General features: G+C 44.1%; 1 protein-coding gene across 1 annotated transcript in view; it reads right to left on the bottom strand.

Annotated features, from left to right (window-relative positions):
• The window catches only part of TCP1 (t-complex 1), a 1,162,065-nt gene that overhangs the window by 872,526 nt on the left and 271,409 nt on the right, over positions 1-18,130 (bottom strand). Inside the window, exon 5 of the mRNA XM_044075988.1 lies at positions 9,589-9,699. Coding sequence (XP_043931923.1) covers positions 9,589-9,699 — 111 coding nt within the window. The remainder of the gene's footprint in view (positions 1-9,588; positions 9,700-18,130) is intronic.

Genomic DNA, 18,130 nt, shown 5'->3' with positions numbered 1-18,130 from the left:
AGATATCTGAGAAGCCCCTACAGCCTGACCTGCCTCCTGGGAGGCCACATCCTGTAAAATCAAAGTTTCTCCCTGGGACTCCAGAGAGGCCTCCGTCGGAACCACCGGTTCCACTGACGCCTCTAAAGAACCGGCGTCCGGTTCGGACGACTCCTCTAACCTAGGTTTAACTGCCTTGTCCTTGCGCTTCTTTGAGGAAGCGGCCGGAGCATCCGACGGCATATTGTAATTGCACCGCTTCCCAAAGACCAACCTGGCACAATCCAACCTTCTTTATAGTGCGTTTATTGAACCTAGCACAAAAGCGACACCCAACAACGTCGTGCTCAGGTCCCAAACAAGGTATACACAAATTATGGTAATCCCTATGCGGTATCTGTTTCCCACAAGAAATACAGTTATTCACTTTTTCTGACATCCGATAAACCACTGAGGCAAGAAAAACAAAATATTCCCAACGGGTACTTAACCAACTCTGACTTCGGTCTGAAACTCCGAATTCGAAAAATTTCAGAACGCCGAACGGCACTTGCAACACTGCTTCTGCATCGGACCATGCGCCAAAAAAGACTGAGGATATGACGTCGGTCATGCGCATTTGTACCCTGACGTTCTGATGTCAGTCAAATGCGCCTTGACCGACGTCAGCCTTATACTCTGATATTCGGGCCGACCGAGGGACAGCGGACTACCCAAGTGTTAGGACTGCAGCAATGTGAGATGAAGAACATCCCTTCTTGCTGAAGTGATTGCCAGTAGGAAAGCAGTTTTCCAGGATAGGTGTTGAAGATCTGCTGTTGCTGCTGGTTCGAATGGAGGGAGTGTCAATTTTTCTAGCACAAAGTTCAAGTCCCATGCTGGTAATGGTGGTTTCCTAGGAGGTTTTACATTCTTGATTCCTCTGAGGAACTGCCTGAGTAGAGGATGTGAGAAGACAGGGGGATCGGAGCTGTATTCTGCAGAAATAGCTGATGCATGTATCTTGATGGAGGAATAGGACAGGCCTGTATGGAGAAGCTCTGCCAAGTACCCCAGGATGTTGGCAATATCTATCTTTGACACATCTTTTCCTCTTTCAGTACTCCAAACGACAAACCTTTTCTATTTTCCTGCATAGTTCCTTCTTGTTGAAGGTCTGCGGGCCTCAAGGATAATGTCTTTAACCCTTTGGGATAAATCTGGGTTAGTTGCTCTTATGTAATATTCCAGGCAGTCAGTTGCAGAGTTTTCAGGTTTGGATGCATGATGTTGTAGTCGCTCTGAGTTAACATCAAAGGAATCAGGGGTAGTGTCCACTCCCCCCCCCCCCCCGAGACATGCTCCTCAGCAATGGATACCAATGTTGTCTTGGCCAATTTGGAGCTATCAGAATTATCCTTGGACGTTCCTCTTTGATTTTCAGTAGTACTTTGTGCATCAAAGGAAGAGGTGGAAATGCATATGCTGTCAGGCCTTTCCAACTGAAGGATAGAGAATCAACCTTCCAAGCAAGTGGGTGGTATGTCCTTGTGCAGAATTTCTTGAGCTGGTGATTGAGTGGGGATGCGAATAGGTCTATTTGTGGCATTCCCCATTTCTTTGTGATGGCCTTGAAGATGTCCGGGTGTAGCATCCATTCGTGAGCATCCGAGGTAGTTCTGCTTAACATGTCTGCTAGGATGTTTTCTTTTCCCGGTACAAATATTGCCTGTAACTGAATGTTGTAGCTCAGAGCCATATTCCATAGGTCCAGAGCCATTCGGCATAGGGGGTATGAATGAGTGCCTCCCTGTTTGTTGATGTACCACATGACTGTGGTGTTGTCTGTCCTTATCATTAATTGGCCTTCTTTGAGAAATGATCTGAAATTCTGGATTGCTAGTTTTACTGCCAGCATTTCTTTTTGATTTATGTGCAGGTGCAGCTGATCTGGAGCCCATAATCCTTGAATGCATTTGTCCAGCATGTGGGCCCCCCAACCTAGGTCTGAGGCGTCCGTTGTGATGGTTTGGCTTGCTTGAATGTTGTGGAAGGGCAAACCTGGGTTTGACTGGCATGCTTGAGCCCACCATAGGAACTCTTGTTTCAGGCATGGGATTAGTGGTATTTCGGTTTCTAAGCTGTGCCTGTGTTGAGACCATAAATTCTTTAGGTACCACTGTAGCTTTCTCATATGCAGTCTGGCAGGACCAGGATTATGCATGATGCCATGAAGCCCAAGGCCTGCAGTACTTTCCTTGCTGTTAGTTTGTTCTGCTTTGTTAATGCCAAGAAGTAAAGAGGGAGTTGTTCTTGTTTTTCTGCAGTTAGGAATGCCATCTGTTTTACTGTGTCCAATTCTGCACCCAAGAATGTTCTTGTTTGGGATGGTATCAGTCTTGACTTTCTTAAATTGACTGTGTATCCCAGGGCTTGTAGTAAGCAAATGACTCTTTGTAAGTCTTGTGTCAGCTTGCTTTTGTTGTCCGCTTGTATCAGGCAGTCGTCCAGGTATGGATAAATTTGGATTCCCTGTAGCCTGCAATGAGCGATTACTGATGCCAGGCATTTCGTGAATACTCTGGGCAGTAGATAAGCCAAAGGGCAATGCTGAGAATTGATAATGCTCTGATCCTGCAAGAAATCTGAGGTATCTTCTGCAATTTGGTCGTATGGGGACGTGCAGGTATGCCTCCTTGAGATCTAGAGTTACCAGCCAACACTCCTTGCCCAGCATGGGAAGAAGTTGCTGTAGGGTCAGCATTTTGAATTTTGGAACAATGATGAATGTGTTTAAAGCGGACAGGTCGAGAATAGGTCTCCAACTTTTCTCTTTTCTTGGTACTAGGAAGAGTCTGGAGTAAAATCCTTTGCCCTGTTCTGTAGGTGGTACCCTTTCCACAGCTCTCATCTTTGTTAATTGAGCTATCTGTTTTAGAGCTTCTGTTTTTTGATTTGGTGGTAGGTTTGGCATTCCTCTTTTTACTGGTAAGGTGTGGAAATGAAACCTGTAGCCTTGGTCTATAGTTTGCAAAATCCACTTGTCTCTTGTGATATAGTGCCAATTTTTTTGAAAATAAGGCTAACTTTCCGCCTAAGGGTGCTGCTATTTGTTCCCTGGTAGGCGGTCAGAGCCAAGTCACTGTGATTGTCCTGTTGCAGTGGCAGTAGTTGTGTCTGTGCCTCGTTGGTTATTGCCTTGCCACTGGCGTCCTCTGTAGGCACCTCCTCTGGATTGATTTCTGCCTCTGGAACGTCTATTCCTGCCTCTCTGAGATTTAGAGGAGTCTGGAAAGGACCAATTTTTGGAAGGCCAGTTCCTGCTAAACCTTGGGGGCTGAACCTGTATGAAATCTTTAACTGTTTGTACAGATTTTGCCTTCTCTTCCATTTTCTTCATTACTTGCTGGGCAGGAGAACCAAATAGACTGACCTTATCCATAGGAGCATCTAATAGCTTTGCTTTAACATGATCCGGCAAGACCTGTTCTTTCAACCATGCATGCCTTCTTATAACTGTGCCAGTCATGGCTGATCTAAATGAAGCCTCCAGTGCATCATAGCCACATTTTAAAGAATAGAATGGTTACTAACCTGCTGAATGTTATTCACCATTTCTAAAACATATTTCTTATCTAAGGAATCATCAGAGGACAGTTTCTTAGTCAACTGATCAAGCATAAACTCTTGGTATTGGATCATATGAAACTGACAGTTCAAAGCTCTAGCTGAGAGAGTAGCAGAGGTGTATACTTTTTTACCCCATCTCTCTAAGGACCTGGATTCCCTTTCAGAAGGGAGAGGGTTTTTCGCTGAGGTCGAAGCTACTGCCTTAGGCCCCTGGGAGATAGTCTCAGGATCTGCAGGAGCCTTGTATAAGTGGTGATGAGTGTCCGGCACCCTGTAAAACCTATCGGGCTTGGCAGGGGCTGGAGGTAAAGTATCAGGAGCAGTGCAAACATCATTAAATGCATCATCCACAACAGGAAGAACTGGAGGTATAGCTAAGGGCTTATGTTGCGGTAAGTGTAGAAAGGTCCTAAGCCTTTTTCTTGAATCTGAGAAATCTTGTCCCTGCCATTGGAATTGCTCTCTCATGGCATGTAAGGTTTCCCCAAAGGAAAATTCCTCTGGTGGAGAGGCAGAAGGTATAGATTCTTCAGCATCGGAATCTTCATAAGTAGAAAAAGGAGCCTCTGGATGGTCTGTATTGTCTGTATCATCAGAAGAATCATCTGAGGACACTGGCTCAGGGGGCTCTGCTCTAGGTCTCTTTTCTGGAGGTTGAGAGGCCCTGTCTGGGTGAGATTGGGATCCCCTTATTAAAGAGATGAGATCCTCTGCCAGAGTAAGCATTTGGGAACTGGAACTGGGCCTGTGAGAGGGGGGCTTAACAGGCACAGACTTAGCAGTTTTGGCTGCTTTAGCCCTGGCAAAGGCCTTTATAGACATGGCTGCAGGAGGCCTAGCAGCACCACGTGCTGGGGTAGAGACATCCAAAGGGATGGTGTCCGATAATTCTAGAAAAACCACATTAGTAGGCAAAACTTCAGAGGCCGATTCAACTAGGGTAGCAGGAGCCTCGGTAGTAGTCATGGATTCAGCTGAAGATTGACCCGTTTGCTCGGTTTCGGCCGAAACAGAGACACTCGCGGTTTGCTTAACCGTGGTTTCGGCCAAAACCGCGGACCGCGAGTGTCGGTCTTTTTCTTTGCGTTTCTTAACAATTTGAGAAGTCGGAGGATCCGACGGCATAATGTACGCAAAATCAGAGCCGAAAAACTGTTCAGCAAACTCCGACCGACGCCTAAGCGTTCGTCGGTTGAAAGAAGCACAGGCTAAACAGGCTGCTACGTCGTGGTCTGGGCCTAAACAAGGTAAGCAGTAAGAGTGGAAACCTTTATGAGGTATTTGTTTCCCACAAGTTAAACAGTTATTCACTTTTTCTGACATCGGCTGAGGCAAGAAAAAGTCCCCAACGGGGTACTTAGCTTTTAGAAGTCTTCGAAGTAGTATTCGGTAGTAGTAATCTCTGGATCTGACCGACCGGCACTTGCGAACAGCTTCTGCTTGGGCCACGCGGCAAGAAAGACTGAGGAAAATGGTGTCGGCTGATGCCTTTATACCCGAAGACCAGCAGAGATGACGTCGGGTGAAGTGCGACACCAGCCGAGGCCAGACCCAGACTTTGGAATCCGGCCGACCGAAGGGCTGCCTGACGACAGGACAACCCATTTGTTAGGACTGCAGATGCATCCTTGAAGGACATCTATATTTAAAACCCATGTGTCTTGGGTTACGAGCTCCCAGTTTTTTGCACGCAGGGCGATCTTTCCCCCTAAAGGAGCCGTAAGTTGAGCAGGGCTTGGAAGTTTTAAAGTTAAGTCATTGTGACTGTTTACCATAGGGGGGTGTCTTGCTACTTCCAGCTTTGGAAGTGGGGCCCCCCCCACTGCTTAGGTCTGTGAGTACCTTGAGACTGAAGCCTGGATGGTCTGCTGGTTCTGGGTTTGGACTGAGAAGGCCTGGAAGAGGCAGGAAAGAACCAATTCTTAGAAGGCCAGTGCCTACTAAATCTGGGAGGCTGTACTTGCAGGAAAACTAACAGTTTGCATAGATTTAGCTTTTCCCTCCATCGTTTTAAGTACTTCTGCGTGGCTGCCAAACAGGCAGTCTTGGTTTAAGGGTGCATCCAGTAATTTAGCTTTAACATGATCTGGCAAAGTTTGCTCCTTAAGTCAAGCATGCCTTCTAAGTACAGGCCCAGTGACAGCAGCCCTGCAAGATGTCTCTAATGAATCAAAACCACATTGCAAAGTATGTTTTCCAACTTGTTCAGCAGAATGCATTAAATCCTGTAATTCTTTTATTTTCGGCACAGTCAGGAATAAACATCATTTTCTGTTTAAGCAATCCAATAATATGCTGCTGATACTTTAACATATGAAACTGGCAGTTTAAGGCCCTACTTGCCAAAGTTGCAGAAGTGTAAACCTTCTTACCCAATCTGTCCAGGGCCCTGGAATCTATATCGAGGGGGTAGGGTTTTTGGCAGTAGTAGCCTTAATGCCTTTTGGTCCCTGTGAAATGGTCTCAGGATCCGCAGTAGGATTCTTAAAGAGGAACTTGAGAGAGTCAGGTACTCTAGAATACCGGTCAGGTTTTCTGGGAGCCGGAGGTAAAGTGTCAGGGGCCAGGCTAGATTCCAAGAAGGCATCTACAATGTCCAGTACAGGAGGTATAGCTAAAGGCCTGTGTTGAGGTAGGAGTAGGAATGCCCTAAGCCTCTTTTTGAAATCAGAGTAATCCTGGCTTTCCCAGCGGAAATGCTCCCCAAGGGTATGCAAAGTTTCACCAAAAAAGAAATCCTCTGGAGGGGAAGCAGAGGGAATGGTGTCCTCTGCATCAGAATCCTCATAGGTATAAAGGAAACTCTTGGTCATCAGAAAAAAACAGAAATTTCAGAATCCTAATCAGAAGAATCAGAAGGAAAATCAGTTCTAGGTCTCTTAGAGGGAGAAGGGTGGCTTCCCTGGATTAGAGTAATAAGGTCTTCAGCCATTCTTATTTGTTTTTTTGTAGCACAGGGGCCTGACCATGCGGTCTGGGCGTCGGTTTTCTAGTCATGGATCGAGATTTAGGCCCTGAAGAAGAAGATGGTGTCGATTTAATATGCACGTCAGTAGGCCTGAATACGCCCTCAGAAGCTGGTGCCTGCACAGCGGCTCCGGACCCATCCAAGGTAGAGACATCCACAGGTTCCACAGGCGAAGAAGCATCCCGCAGCATACTGGACTCCAAATGGGTCTCAGTAGAGGCCTGCGAATCTGAAGTAGCGGGTATCAGGGGATGCAAAAGCACCTCACTGATTACTGGCGAACTGGCAACTAGCGTAACTTGAGTGTCGTCGGCAGCTTTGGACCTATGCATCCTGTCTGTCTTTATCTTTGCGTTTTTTCGGAATATCGGTAGTCGGGTGGCTTACCGAAGCCATTTCTGAATAATTGAACAGAGTACCAAAATACTTAGATGCGAAAATGAATAGATAACGAATAGAGGTGTGAATAAGGCACAAAACCGACAGCGAGGGACATCGTGGTCTGGGCCTAAGCAAGGAATGCAGTACGAATGAAAATCTTTGAGGAATTTACTTTCTACAAGAAATACAATTGTCAACTTTTACTGACATCGGTTTAGAGCAAGAAGTTTCCCCAATGGGGTACTTAGCTTTGCTGAAGACTTGGATTTGAAACTCGAAAACAAAAATTTCAGGAGTTGGCCAACCGGCACTTGCAAACTGTTTCTGCTTCGGGCACCGCACGGCAAGAAAGGCTGATGTAAATGGTGTCGGCTGCATGCTTTATACCCCTGACTACCTGACGTCATGGAAGATGAGACCGCAACCGACGCAGGACCCAAAACTTTGATAATCAGGCTGACTGAGGGCTACCTGCAAGCAGACAACCCAAATGTAATGACTGCAACAGTGAAACACGAAGAACATCATGACAGTATTATCCACAGATGAAAGAAATCAGACATACATATACCATCCGCTTCTCCGATGAAGTCCTCTACTTCTGCTTGAAAATTGCTTCCATCAGAACTTCTACAGCTTCCATACACAGTTTCCTGCAATGCTCTCTCAACTCAACTGTTTCTGGTATCATTACCTTTGGGTCTCAAATGTCTAACGGAGATTGGCTTGTTGTTTAGAGGTAGGCCTGAGCAAACCATCATTTTGTTCACTCTCCACCTGGCAAAGGCATCCAACAATGAAATACTTTATCATAAATATTCTTCTTTCCCTTCTTAAGCTTATATGTGTCCCTTTTTTGCAATCCATTTTAACTGCTAGTGGATTACTGGTAGCACTTTGGCACACACCCAGAACTAGTCAAGGTTGGTAAAAGTCAGCAGCAAACACCAAACCTGGGGAAAGGGCAGAAGCTTGGTCTACTGTAGTCAGGGGCCTGGTGTTATGTCATGATGTAGCACAAAAATAAAAAATAAAAAAGCCATAACCATTTACAGCAAAAAGAAAGCTAATATGCTGTCAATAGCAATGCCATGTACCTGCAGGGCTGACTCTGTGAAATGACCTTGTCAAGCTGCTATGGGACTGGTTGAGCAGAAAAGAAAAATTATCCATTTCTTATGGCTGCCTCCATAACAACTGTTCCAGAAGCTCTTGCCTTGAACATCAACTACTTCAGCAGTATGTGTGTTGAAAGGCAAAATCCCACACTTCTGAAGAGTGGGACTGTACCCCCCCCCCCCCCACTCACACACACACAGACAGACAGACTGGTGGGGGACTACACCAATGAATAGCTTAGGAAAATTATTGAACAGACCAGACAGATGGGACTAATATCTGGTAGACAAATGGAGGGAGAACTAGTAATGGAGTCTTACCTCCCCCTAGGTTCTTTATAGACCCTACTGTTACATACATATCTTAATATATTTCATTTTCCTTTTGTACAGTAGTCCTTCCAGCAAAACATTATCGCCACACACAAACACACCTCATACCCACAATGCACTGAGACATACTACACTTTTTCCCCAGTGTCACTCTTCCACATTTATCATACATTAGGCTACCTGAGTAACTGTGCCATCAGCATAAGCATACCACTCCATCCAAAGGGAAAACTTGTTAAACTGCACAGTCCACCTCCAACTTTTCCTTTCTAGTCCAACAACTTAATGCTCCTTTCTTTCATTACACCTCAAACTGAGTGCAAATATGCAATTGTGTGTTAGCCTCCGAGTTTAACTGGTATCCGAAGTGCCACAAAATCTCATAAGAACCTGGAGAACAAAGACAGAAGACTAGGAGTATTGCAACTTTACAGACCACTCCTCCTACAAGCAGACATCATATTATCACAGCAAAGGCACTGACTGTTGAAATTAATCTGATTACAGTATAAGCAAGCAGGCAGCGTACAGTGACCCTCCTATGGTAGGAGAGAGCTGCAACTCAAATATTAACATGCTCTCAAGGAAAATAAAGTAACTATTAGAGAAGGTGAAAGTTGATCATGTTTACATATAGGCTGGGGGTCAACCAGAAGACTCATCTAATGGCCATGGGTCTGGTGGACACAAAAAACTTCTAAAATGGAAACCATAACGAACGTCATACAACCTTCATACAAATATGACTCAAAAATGTACTGATCTGGATTTTTATTTCCAGGTAGCATCTCAGAAGAGGTGCAGTCATCTGTAAACCGGGCAGGAAGGCTGCAAAAAAAGACCTGGATTATTAAAAAAGTTACAGGTGATTGTTTTCAGAGATCCAAAAATAAGTGCATCTCACACACTATGTCATTTAAAATTAAGTGCATCTCCCCAAAGCCACACAAAATAGCTGAACAAATTACCAAGGAGAGGGGTTAGCATACTGGTCAAGTTCTTCACCTCACAGATTTAAGGTACAGGGTTTAAATTCTGACCTCTGTTTATTGGCTTGGTCTGTAATAATCTGCAGACTAACAGCTTAGTATTTACCCACTAAGATGAACGATACACTTCCAAGGGAAAAAAAAGTTGTTCCTATGGCACTTTGGTTATAAACACACACAGCACAGCATGGGCTCATTTTATAAAGGATACACTCCAATAAGCTTAGATGACATTGATGTTTTAGCTGCATTGAGAAGACATTCCCTTCCAAGTTCATCTGTGTTGATAGTTATGTTTTCATTGACAAAGCGCACGGCTTCTCTGTAAAAATGCAATAACAGGATTACTCATCTATGCACTGACATCCATGACACAAACATCACATCAGTCAATTTGTACCACTAAAGTCTATTAAACGTGATAATAGTTAAATCAGAAAAATACAGAAGAACATTTCCCACACTTGCTCCTGCAACCTGAATCCCTATCCCTTTCCAAATGAAGTAATTAAGACTTTCACTACCAAACTAAAAAAAAAAGTTTTGATAGGAACCAACTGCATTTGCTTTAATGACCAACTAAATACAACCTCAAAAATGTACAATTCTATTTGAATTACATGCTCCTCCATTAAATAACCTAATTTTCACTAGCAAGCCTGTAAAAATGCAATTGACTTATTGTCTGTAATTTCCTTTCTGCCAATTACACTAAGTACATTAATATGTCTTAAAAAAAATGAAAATAAACTCAAGCTATTTGCTACTGATTGCCTGATCATACTTTTTGGTTCACAATGGACAGAAAGGGTCATATGACCAGTTCAGTTACCCAGTTAAATTAAACAGATATACAAGCAAAACACAACAAATAAAATAAAATAGTGGCCCTGTATTTATAAAATTAATCATTAAAATAGAAAATTCTCTCAGGTGGTCAAGTACCCTGTTACTTTTCCTACTAATGTATAAATATCAGCTATGGTTGGAAAGTTACGATGAAGGCTGCTGACAAGGGTACACGCACTACATGGAACATGCAAGCGAGCATACCTTTATTTCCTAAATGGAAACTACAACCTATATAAATCAGTTAGTGGTATTAACAGGTGGTACACTTGCCCTTGGGGAAGAAGGCTGTGGGTTCAATTCCCACACCAGGAAGATGGACTGCAGACAATGTAGTGCAGCATAAAGAGGATGTTGTACTCCTGAGCAAGACATTTTGGGTGAGGCATCAAACACAGGTCCCATTTTGAGTTGGTGGTAGCTCAGGCGGATGTAAAAGATACTATGGCACCTACCAGAGAGTGGATGAAGTTTCCCAATGCTCTGGCCAAATTTCCTCTAGTAGTATCAGTCCCACCTCTGGTCTCCCTTGAGAAAGGAAGCCAAAAAGAATAGAAAGAAAGACAGATATATAGACAGACAATGAATAAATAAAACATGACTAAGGTGGGACTAAAACTGCTAAAATTCTACATAACTAGCTGTTTTGTGGTAGACCGACCTTGGCATGACTATTCTGGGCTTCTCTTTTGACAATCATGCTGTCTATCCCAGTACAACTAAAGGAGAGAAAGGTTCCTCAAATCTCAAGTAAACATTAAAGCAGGAAAAAAATGCAGGTATTCCGATAAGTGCAGAATATATGTGAAGTCTGCAGAACATAATACACATGCTGTAAGAATAATAAACCATAAGAGCACTTAATACATGAATGAAGAAAATATGCAGCTATGTAGAATATGATATTGCCACCTCAGAAGGCCACAGGAGGAATGTAGCAAAAAGTCAAAAGGTGCATACCACAAACACAGAGTACTGACCATATCAACGGACTACAAAGAACACACTACAGTGAGTGACTACTCAAACGTCTCTCCAGTACAGTTGGACAGCTTTTCTAAACACTTCAGCCCACCTCTTTACTCCCAGTTACTGTCTCTCTTCATCCTGTTAGCATGCATACCACACCTCAATTAACGCAAAGTTTCCTTCAAGTAAACACGCCTACAAGGAGCAATACTTAAACCTAAGATTACACTGTGGAAAACAAAATGTTATCTACAAATCTGGACTCATCCATCACAAAACTGGAACTGTGTAAAGAGGACCTTTATGAAAGCATTTCTTCCTACTTACCTCCGTAATGGTGATTTATCAAAAATTATGAATAATGAACTGTCTAAGAATATGCAGAGTCTTATTTCAGAGGTTGAAGCAAGTACAATTTAAATCTATATTTTTCCAGTGATTGTGATTCTGGTTAGAGTGGGTGATTGGAGTACAAACATGTTGTGGATTAAAGAACGAGGTTAGAAACGGAGGTTGAAACGGCAACAAATAAAGTGGCAAATTACATTCTTGAGGTTAATGCAGACAGAGGTCACAGTCAAATCTCTTTGCTGGGCAAGACTAGCTGCAAGAATAACTATGATGATGACAATGTTTAAGAAAAAAAAAAATTAAATTAAGAAATATCAAAAAAAAAATGTTAGTAAGGAAATTGGATGTAATGCTTACCGGTGACTATTGAAACTGAGTCAAATAATGTACTGAAATCTACGATTAACGGCAAAGATGACTAATGAATGTCTATTACTGGGGGATTCCCACTGGCAAAAACAGGTAAAAACTATATCCATGTTGGATGAGGGTGCATCAGCTTTAAGATGAGTACAGTTGGCAGAAATTCCTAGCTTATACAAACTGGTAAATGCATGTAGAGTAGGTTGATGATTATGGCTGGGACAAATGACTTATGTGTACAGCTGGAATACATGAAGAACTTATGAACATTTTGAATTCTTGTACACAAAATGTAAAAACTAATTTTGCAAAATTCCACCTTGTTCAATTTGCTCTGATTATGCTCTTAGTACAGCAAAATTATTTAATATCTGGCTTCAAAGGCAGGGATACTTTAAAGGGTTTAATGTTATTACAGGAACTGGAAGTAGATTAAGAGACTTTTAAGGGACTTGCAGCATTTCAGCATCAAAGGAAATTAGGTATTAAGTAATTTAAAGGACTTTTTAGAAAGTTTGTTCAACTAAACTTAAAAGCTCTAAATTTAACAGAACTATAAGCTTATATGTAAATGCTTGTAGCATAAATGTAAAACAAAGGACTTGGAAAATTATTATATATTAATGTAAGATTCCAATAGTGGTTATAACCGAGACTTGGGAAGCTATATGGCGATCTCAATACCTGGTTATATAAAACAGTTTAAAAAGAACAAAAAGAGGAGGTGAAGAATTAATGGGGCTGATACATGAATTTATAAATAGCACTTTGGAATTTGCAGCTAATCTGAAGACATAATGACTATACTTTTGAAGAACGTTATACCAACCGTAGACTATTGGTTGCCCAACACAAGTAAAACTGACTATTTTAAATAAAATTTGGCTAAAATACCTACTGTAATAATGGGGTATTTCAGTTGCTTTTCAATAACCCAAGCATTAATTTGAAGAATTTAACAGCTTTAGAAGCATATTTTCTAAACATAGTAAATGAATATAAAAAGTATTGAAAATCTTACTACAGGGCCTAATCTATTAGATTTGATTTCTGAAAATAAGGAAGGCTATCCAATTTGTACATGTTCCATCTTACTTGATGCCTCTAACTGTGATAGTATTAGGTTTGAGCTTTGTTAATATTTCATGGACCAACATATGTATTCACAAAGGTATGTCTATAGGAAGCTTGATAAGGAGGGATCCACTGAGATGTGGAATTATTAAAACTGTGGATGATCAAGTTTTTTTTTTTTTTTGGAACCGATACAAAACATTTACATGACACTATAATCACGGAAAAAAAAAAGGTAAACCTTGGTAGAATACAATTGAAAAATAAGGAAAATTGAGGTGCTACAACTCACAAATCTGGTTATAATAAAAGTTGCTTAATTGATAGAACTAGGAATTTGAAATATTTACATTTTTATAACTCATTTTCATACATTTTAAACATCGAGATAAGTCCTTTTTCGTAAGTTAGAGCCAAGAAGAATTGCAACCAGACTGGTGGTCCACTAAAAATGGTAGAGAACTGTGATTGTAATGAAATAGCTAGAATTTTAGGACACGCACTCTACATAAAAAAGTAGTCATGTCTCATTGTAACATTCTGTGTTGTCGATCTTCACTAATCCTTGACTGTGGGCTTGGTTCCGAACCTCAGAACTGACTCAGCCGTTCACTTTAGCTCTTGTCTTCCAAACTCTCGAGCTAGGCTCTATCCATAATGCTCCTCTCTAAATTACCTCAGACTGCGTTTGCCTAAATTACTGGCAGACAGATAAACAACAAGAGACCAGATCTGTGCTCCTATTATGAAGCCAGTCTTGGAAGTATTCGATCCACTAAAGAGTCTCAGGCTGGGTGAAGGGGGGGGGGGGGTTGTCAAGGATTAGTGAAGAGCGACAACACGGATGGAACATTATGGTAAGACATAACTTCTTTATCTGATGTTGTCAATCTTCACATAATCCTTGACTGTGGGACAGAGTTCCTAGCTACCTGAATCTTGGGAGGTCTCATGGAAGAACATTCCTAAGCACCATCAAACCGATTGATGCACGTCCCATAGAGACTTGGCCCAATTATAATGAGTGATAAAGGCATGAGGAGAAAAAAAGTACAGTTGTGTACACTTACCATAAATGTAGATGTTAGCGTGTATTCACTGTTGCAGTCATCACACTTGGATTATCTGCCTGCAGGTAGCCCTCAGTCAGCCTAAATACCAGAGTCTTGGGACTTCTGCGTCAGATGCGGTCATCTCTTCCATGACGTCAGGGGTATAAAGCATGCAGCAGACGCCATTACATCAGGTTTTCTTGCCCAAGATGTCAGGAGCCCCCAAAATAGGAAGCAATTACATGGTGTGGAACACCTCCAGTAAAAAGTAAACACCACTGCCATAAGATATGGCCAAAAAAAAAATGGATAGGTAGAAAGTAAAGTCAGGGTAACAAGAACTGCAGCAGTGAATACACTCGAACATCTACATTTATGGTAAGCGTATATAACTGTACTATGTTCTTTGTGTTTCACTGGTGCAGTCATCACACTTTGGTTGATTCCCAAACCCGAAGACGGGTGGAGGCAGTCAAGAAGTATTAGGGCTGGCTAGCAGGCCTTGTAAGACTGCTGCAGCAAATCCAGCTCTGGATTTAGAAAAGATGTCAATGGTAATGCTTGGTGAAGGTGTGTACAGAACTCCAGGTTGCAGCTTCTAGGATGTCCCTGGTAGGGACTCCCCTAAGAAATGCTGTAGAGGTTGAGGTAGCCCTAGTGGAGTGGGTTCTGATCCCCTGTGGGGTAGGTTTTCCATGGTCCTTGTAGCAGAAATGAATGCAGTGTGCTATCCATTTGGAGATGGTTTGCTTTGAAATGGCCTTGCCCTCTGCCCCTGTAGCAAAGCTGACTAGCAGCTGGTCAGATTTTCTGAAAGGTTTAGTCCTGTCAAGATAGAACTTAAGCTGTCTGTGTACATCCAAGTAGTGCAGGATCCTTTCCCCTTTATTCTGAGGATTAAGAAAAAAGGTTGGTAAATGGATGTATTGGTTTAAAGCCACACTGGATACCACCTTGGCCATAAATGATGGGTTAGTTCTGAGGGAAACCCTGTCCACATGGAAGATAATGAAGGGTTCCACAGCCATAAGGGCTTGCAACTCAGACATTCTTCTTGCTGAAGTGATGGCAAGAAGCAAGGCTGTTTTCCAAGAGAGGAATTTTAACTCTGCTGTTGCCACAGGCTCAAAAGGGGGAAGTGTGAGCTTCTCTAGTACAAAGTTAAGATCCCAGGCAGGAGTGGGAGCTCTCCTCGGGGGTCTTAGATTGTTAGCTCCTCTCAGGAACTGTTTGACCAGAGGGTGAGAAAATTGGGGTGGGCTCAGTATTGTAATGAGCTAAGATGGCTGAGGCATGAATCTTAATGGAAGAGAAGGATAGGCCTTTGTTGAGCAGCTCTGCTAGATAAGAAGTTATGTACTCACCATAACGTTCCATCTGAGTAGGTAGCTTCATTTGTCTGCAACCTGTGGATCTTGAATCCGATATCGGATCCGAGCAGGCAACTTGTTTCATAGCTAATGGATCCGAGCTCCTAGCTCCTCCCCTCACCCATAATCCCCTGCCAACCCTCCATGACCTCAGATCAAGTTTGCCCCTCAATATGTACCCAAAAAGGGTATTCCAACTTACATAGATCCACTGAAGGCCAGGGGGAAGGAGGGGGGGGGGGGTGGTTGCAGACAAATGAAGCTACCTACTCAGATGGAACGTTATGGTGAGTACATAACTTCTTAATCTGAAGTAGGGACTTCATTTGTCAGCAACCTGTGGGACAGAGTCCCCAGCTACCTGAATCTTGGGTGGCCATCATGGAAGGATATTGCGGAGCACCGCATAGCCAAAGGATGCTCTCCCTCTAGAAATCACGTCCAGTTTGTAGTGGTTAAAAAAGGTATGAGATGAGGCCCAAGTGGCTGCCGAACAAATATCATCCAATGGAACTCTAGATTTGAAGGCCGCAGAAGTAGAGATGGAACGAGTGGAATGTGCGCGAACTCCTTCAGGTGTGGGTCTCCCAGAAGCTTGGTACGCTAGCAGGATACATTGTGAAATCCAGCGTGATAGAGAGATTTTTGATACTGCTTTCCCCAAATTAAATTTGGCAAAGGAAATGAACAGCTGGTCGGATTGTCTGACCAGCTGTTCTACGAGTATAAAAACACAGCTGCCTATGAACACCTAATGAGTGCAGCTTGTACTCTCCTTTATTCTGATATTTAGGAAAGAAGACCAGTAAATATATGGATTGATTTACATTGGTTTCTGATGCTATTTTGGGAAGGAAGGAGGGATTGGTCCTGAGGTACACTCTGTCCGGATGAAAGATCAAATAAGGAGGCTTCACAGAAAGAGCTTGAAGCTCTGAAACTCTTTTCGCTGAAGTAATGGCTACAAGGAATGCTGTTTTCCAGGAGAAGTATTTGAGATCTACTGAAGCAGCAGGTTCAAAAGGTGGAGCAGTCAGGGCTTGAAGAACTAGTGAAAGATCCCAAGGTGGTACGGCTTCTTTTATAGGGGGTCTAAGCAAAAAGGTGCTCTTCAGAAAGGTTTTACACAATTTGGCCGACATCAAGGGCCCTGTGTCATGTCCCACATGGTAATGGGAGATGGCAGCCAATTGCACTTTGACAGTTGAGCAACTAGCGCCTTCCTGAAAAAGTTTGGTTAGGAAGTCTAATATGGATGGAAGAGGAGCCGTAAAGGGATCTAGATTATGATGCTCCGCCCAGACGGAGAAACGTTTCCATTTACTGCGGTACACTTTCCTGGTGGAGGGCTTATGCGCTGCCACAAGGATGGCTTTGACTGGTGAAGAGATACCGGGAGTCCTAACTAAGAGTGGAACTGGAGCAACCAAGCCGTCAGCTTCAGATTGTCCAGATTTGGGGTCGGTAAGTCCAACGGATGGGAGATTAGATCCAGACTGGGATCCAGAATCCAAGGGGGATTCACTAGGTGAGACCACAGGTAAGGGAACCAAATTTGCCGAGGCCAGAATGGGGCAATGAGGATCATCCTGCTCCCCAACTGCGAGGCTTTCTGTAAGAGCTGCAGCATCAGGGGTAGAGGAGGATAGGCATAAAGTAGACCGGGTGGCCAAGCATGCACCAGAGCGTCTCTTGGGGTTTCCCCTGGAGGGGGAATCAGAGTGAAGAAATTGCCGCATTTGGTCTTTGAGGGAGAGGCAAAAAGATCGCAGCAGGGTTGCCCCCATATTGCGAATATCTGCTTCGCTACTAGTGGGTTGAGAGACCACTCGTACAGGGTAAAAAGGGTGCGGCATGATGGAAGCCTGGCCCAGCAGAGAGGGAGTGCAGGGTGGAGCAGAGACAAGGGCCGGGGGTCCAGATGCTCTCGACAGAGCCCTCTCCACTACATCGAAGGCCGAGGGGGAACCGCTCTCCCTGGGCTCCGAGAGCCGGCTCCCACTCGGATCCGATAAAGGGATCGGAACCGGCGCCGAGACCATCGGATCCGAAGGACCAGTGCGCTCCGACCTGGACGGAGCCGAAGGCGCACTGAATCCCTCGGATCCGAAGCTCAGGCCACGGCTCAGAGAGGTCGGATCCGACAGACTCGAGGGCAGGGTCGGATCCGAAGTACCAAGTACAGTCGGCGCCGACCCACCCCCCGCTGCTCGGCTCGAATGCTCGAACCGGGTAGCGGGTCGGAGAAGGAGCAATTGAGCGAAAAGGGTGTTGAGCTCCCCGAAGGAGCAAGTGCACTCCCATCTGCAGCTGGGCCTGGATGAATCTTCGCATCATCCGGTCCAAGTCTGCATCAGACATGCTGAATGCTGATCTCGAAGAGGCCACCGAGGCAGGCCTGGAATGCCGCCTCGATGACCTCGATGGAGATCGGGCCTCCTCCTCCTCGGGCCCTGGGGAGAAGCAAGGAGATCGGAGCCGAGGAGGAGGAGACCTAGAAGCAGTGGAGGGAGAAGTCCGCTTAGCTGGCGGGGCCAAAGCGGAGGCCTCAGCCCGCCACTCGTGGTGCTTCTCCCTCCTAGCCTCCCTGTCCTCCGGCGCTTTAGCGGGAGTTTGAGTCCCGGCCGAAGGAAGGGGGGCAGGAGTTGCAATAACCACAGCCTGTGGTAGTGCCACGGGAGCAGCGGAGGCCGGAGCAGAGTCCGGGGGCAAAAGTCCCGCCAGG

This window comes from Protopterus annectens, chromosome 1.part0 (assembly GCF_019279795.1).
Source record: "Protopterus annectens isolate FY-2018-M chromosome 1.part0, PAN1.0, whole genome shotgun sequence".
Taxonomy (NCBI): domain Eukaryota; kingdom Metazoa; phylum Chordata; order Ceratodontiformes; family Protopteridae; genus Protopterus; species Protopterus annectens.
This window is presented reverse-complemented; position numbering and strand designations above follow the sequence as displayed.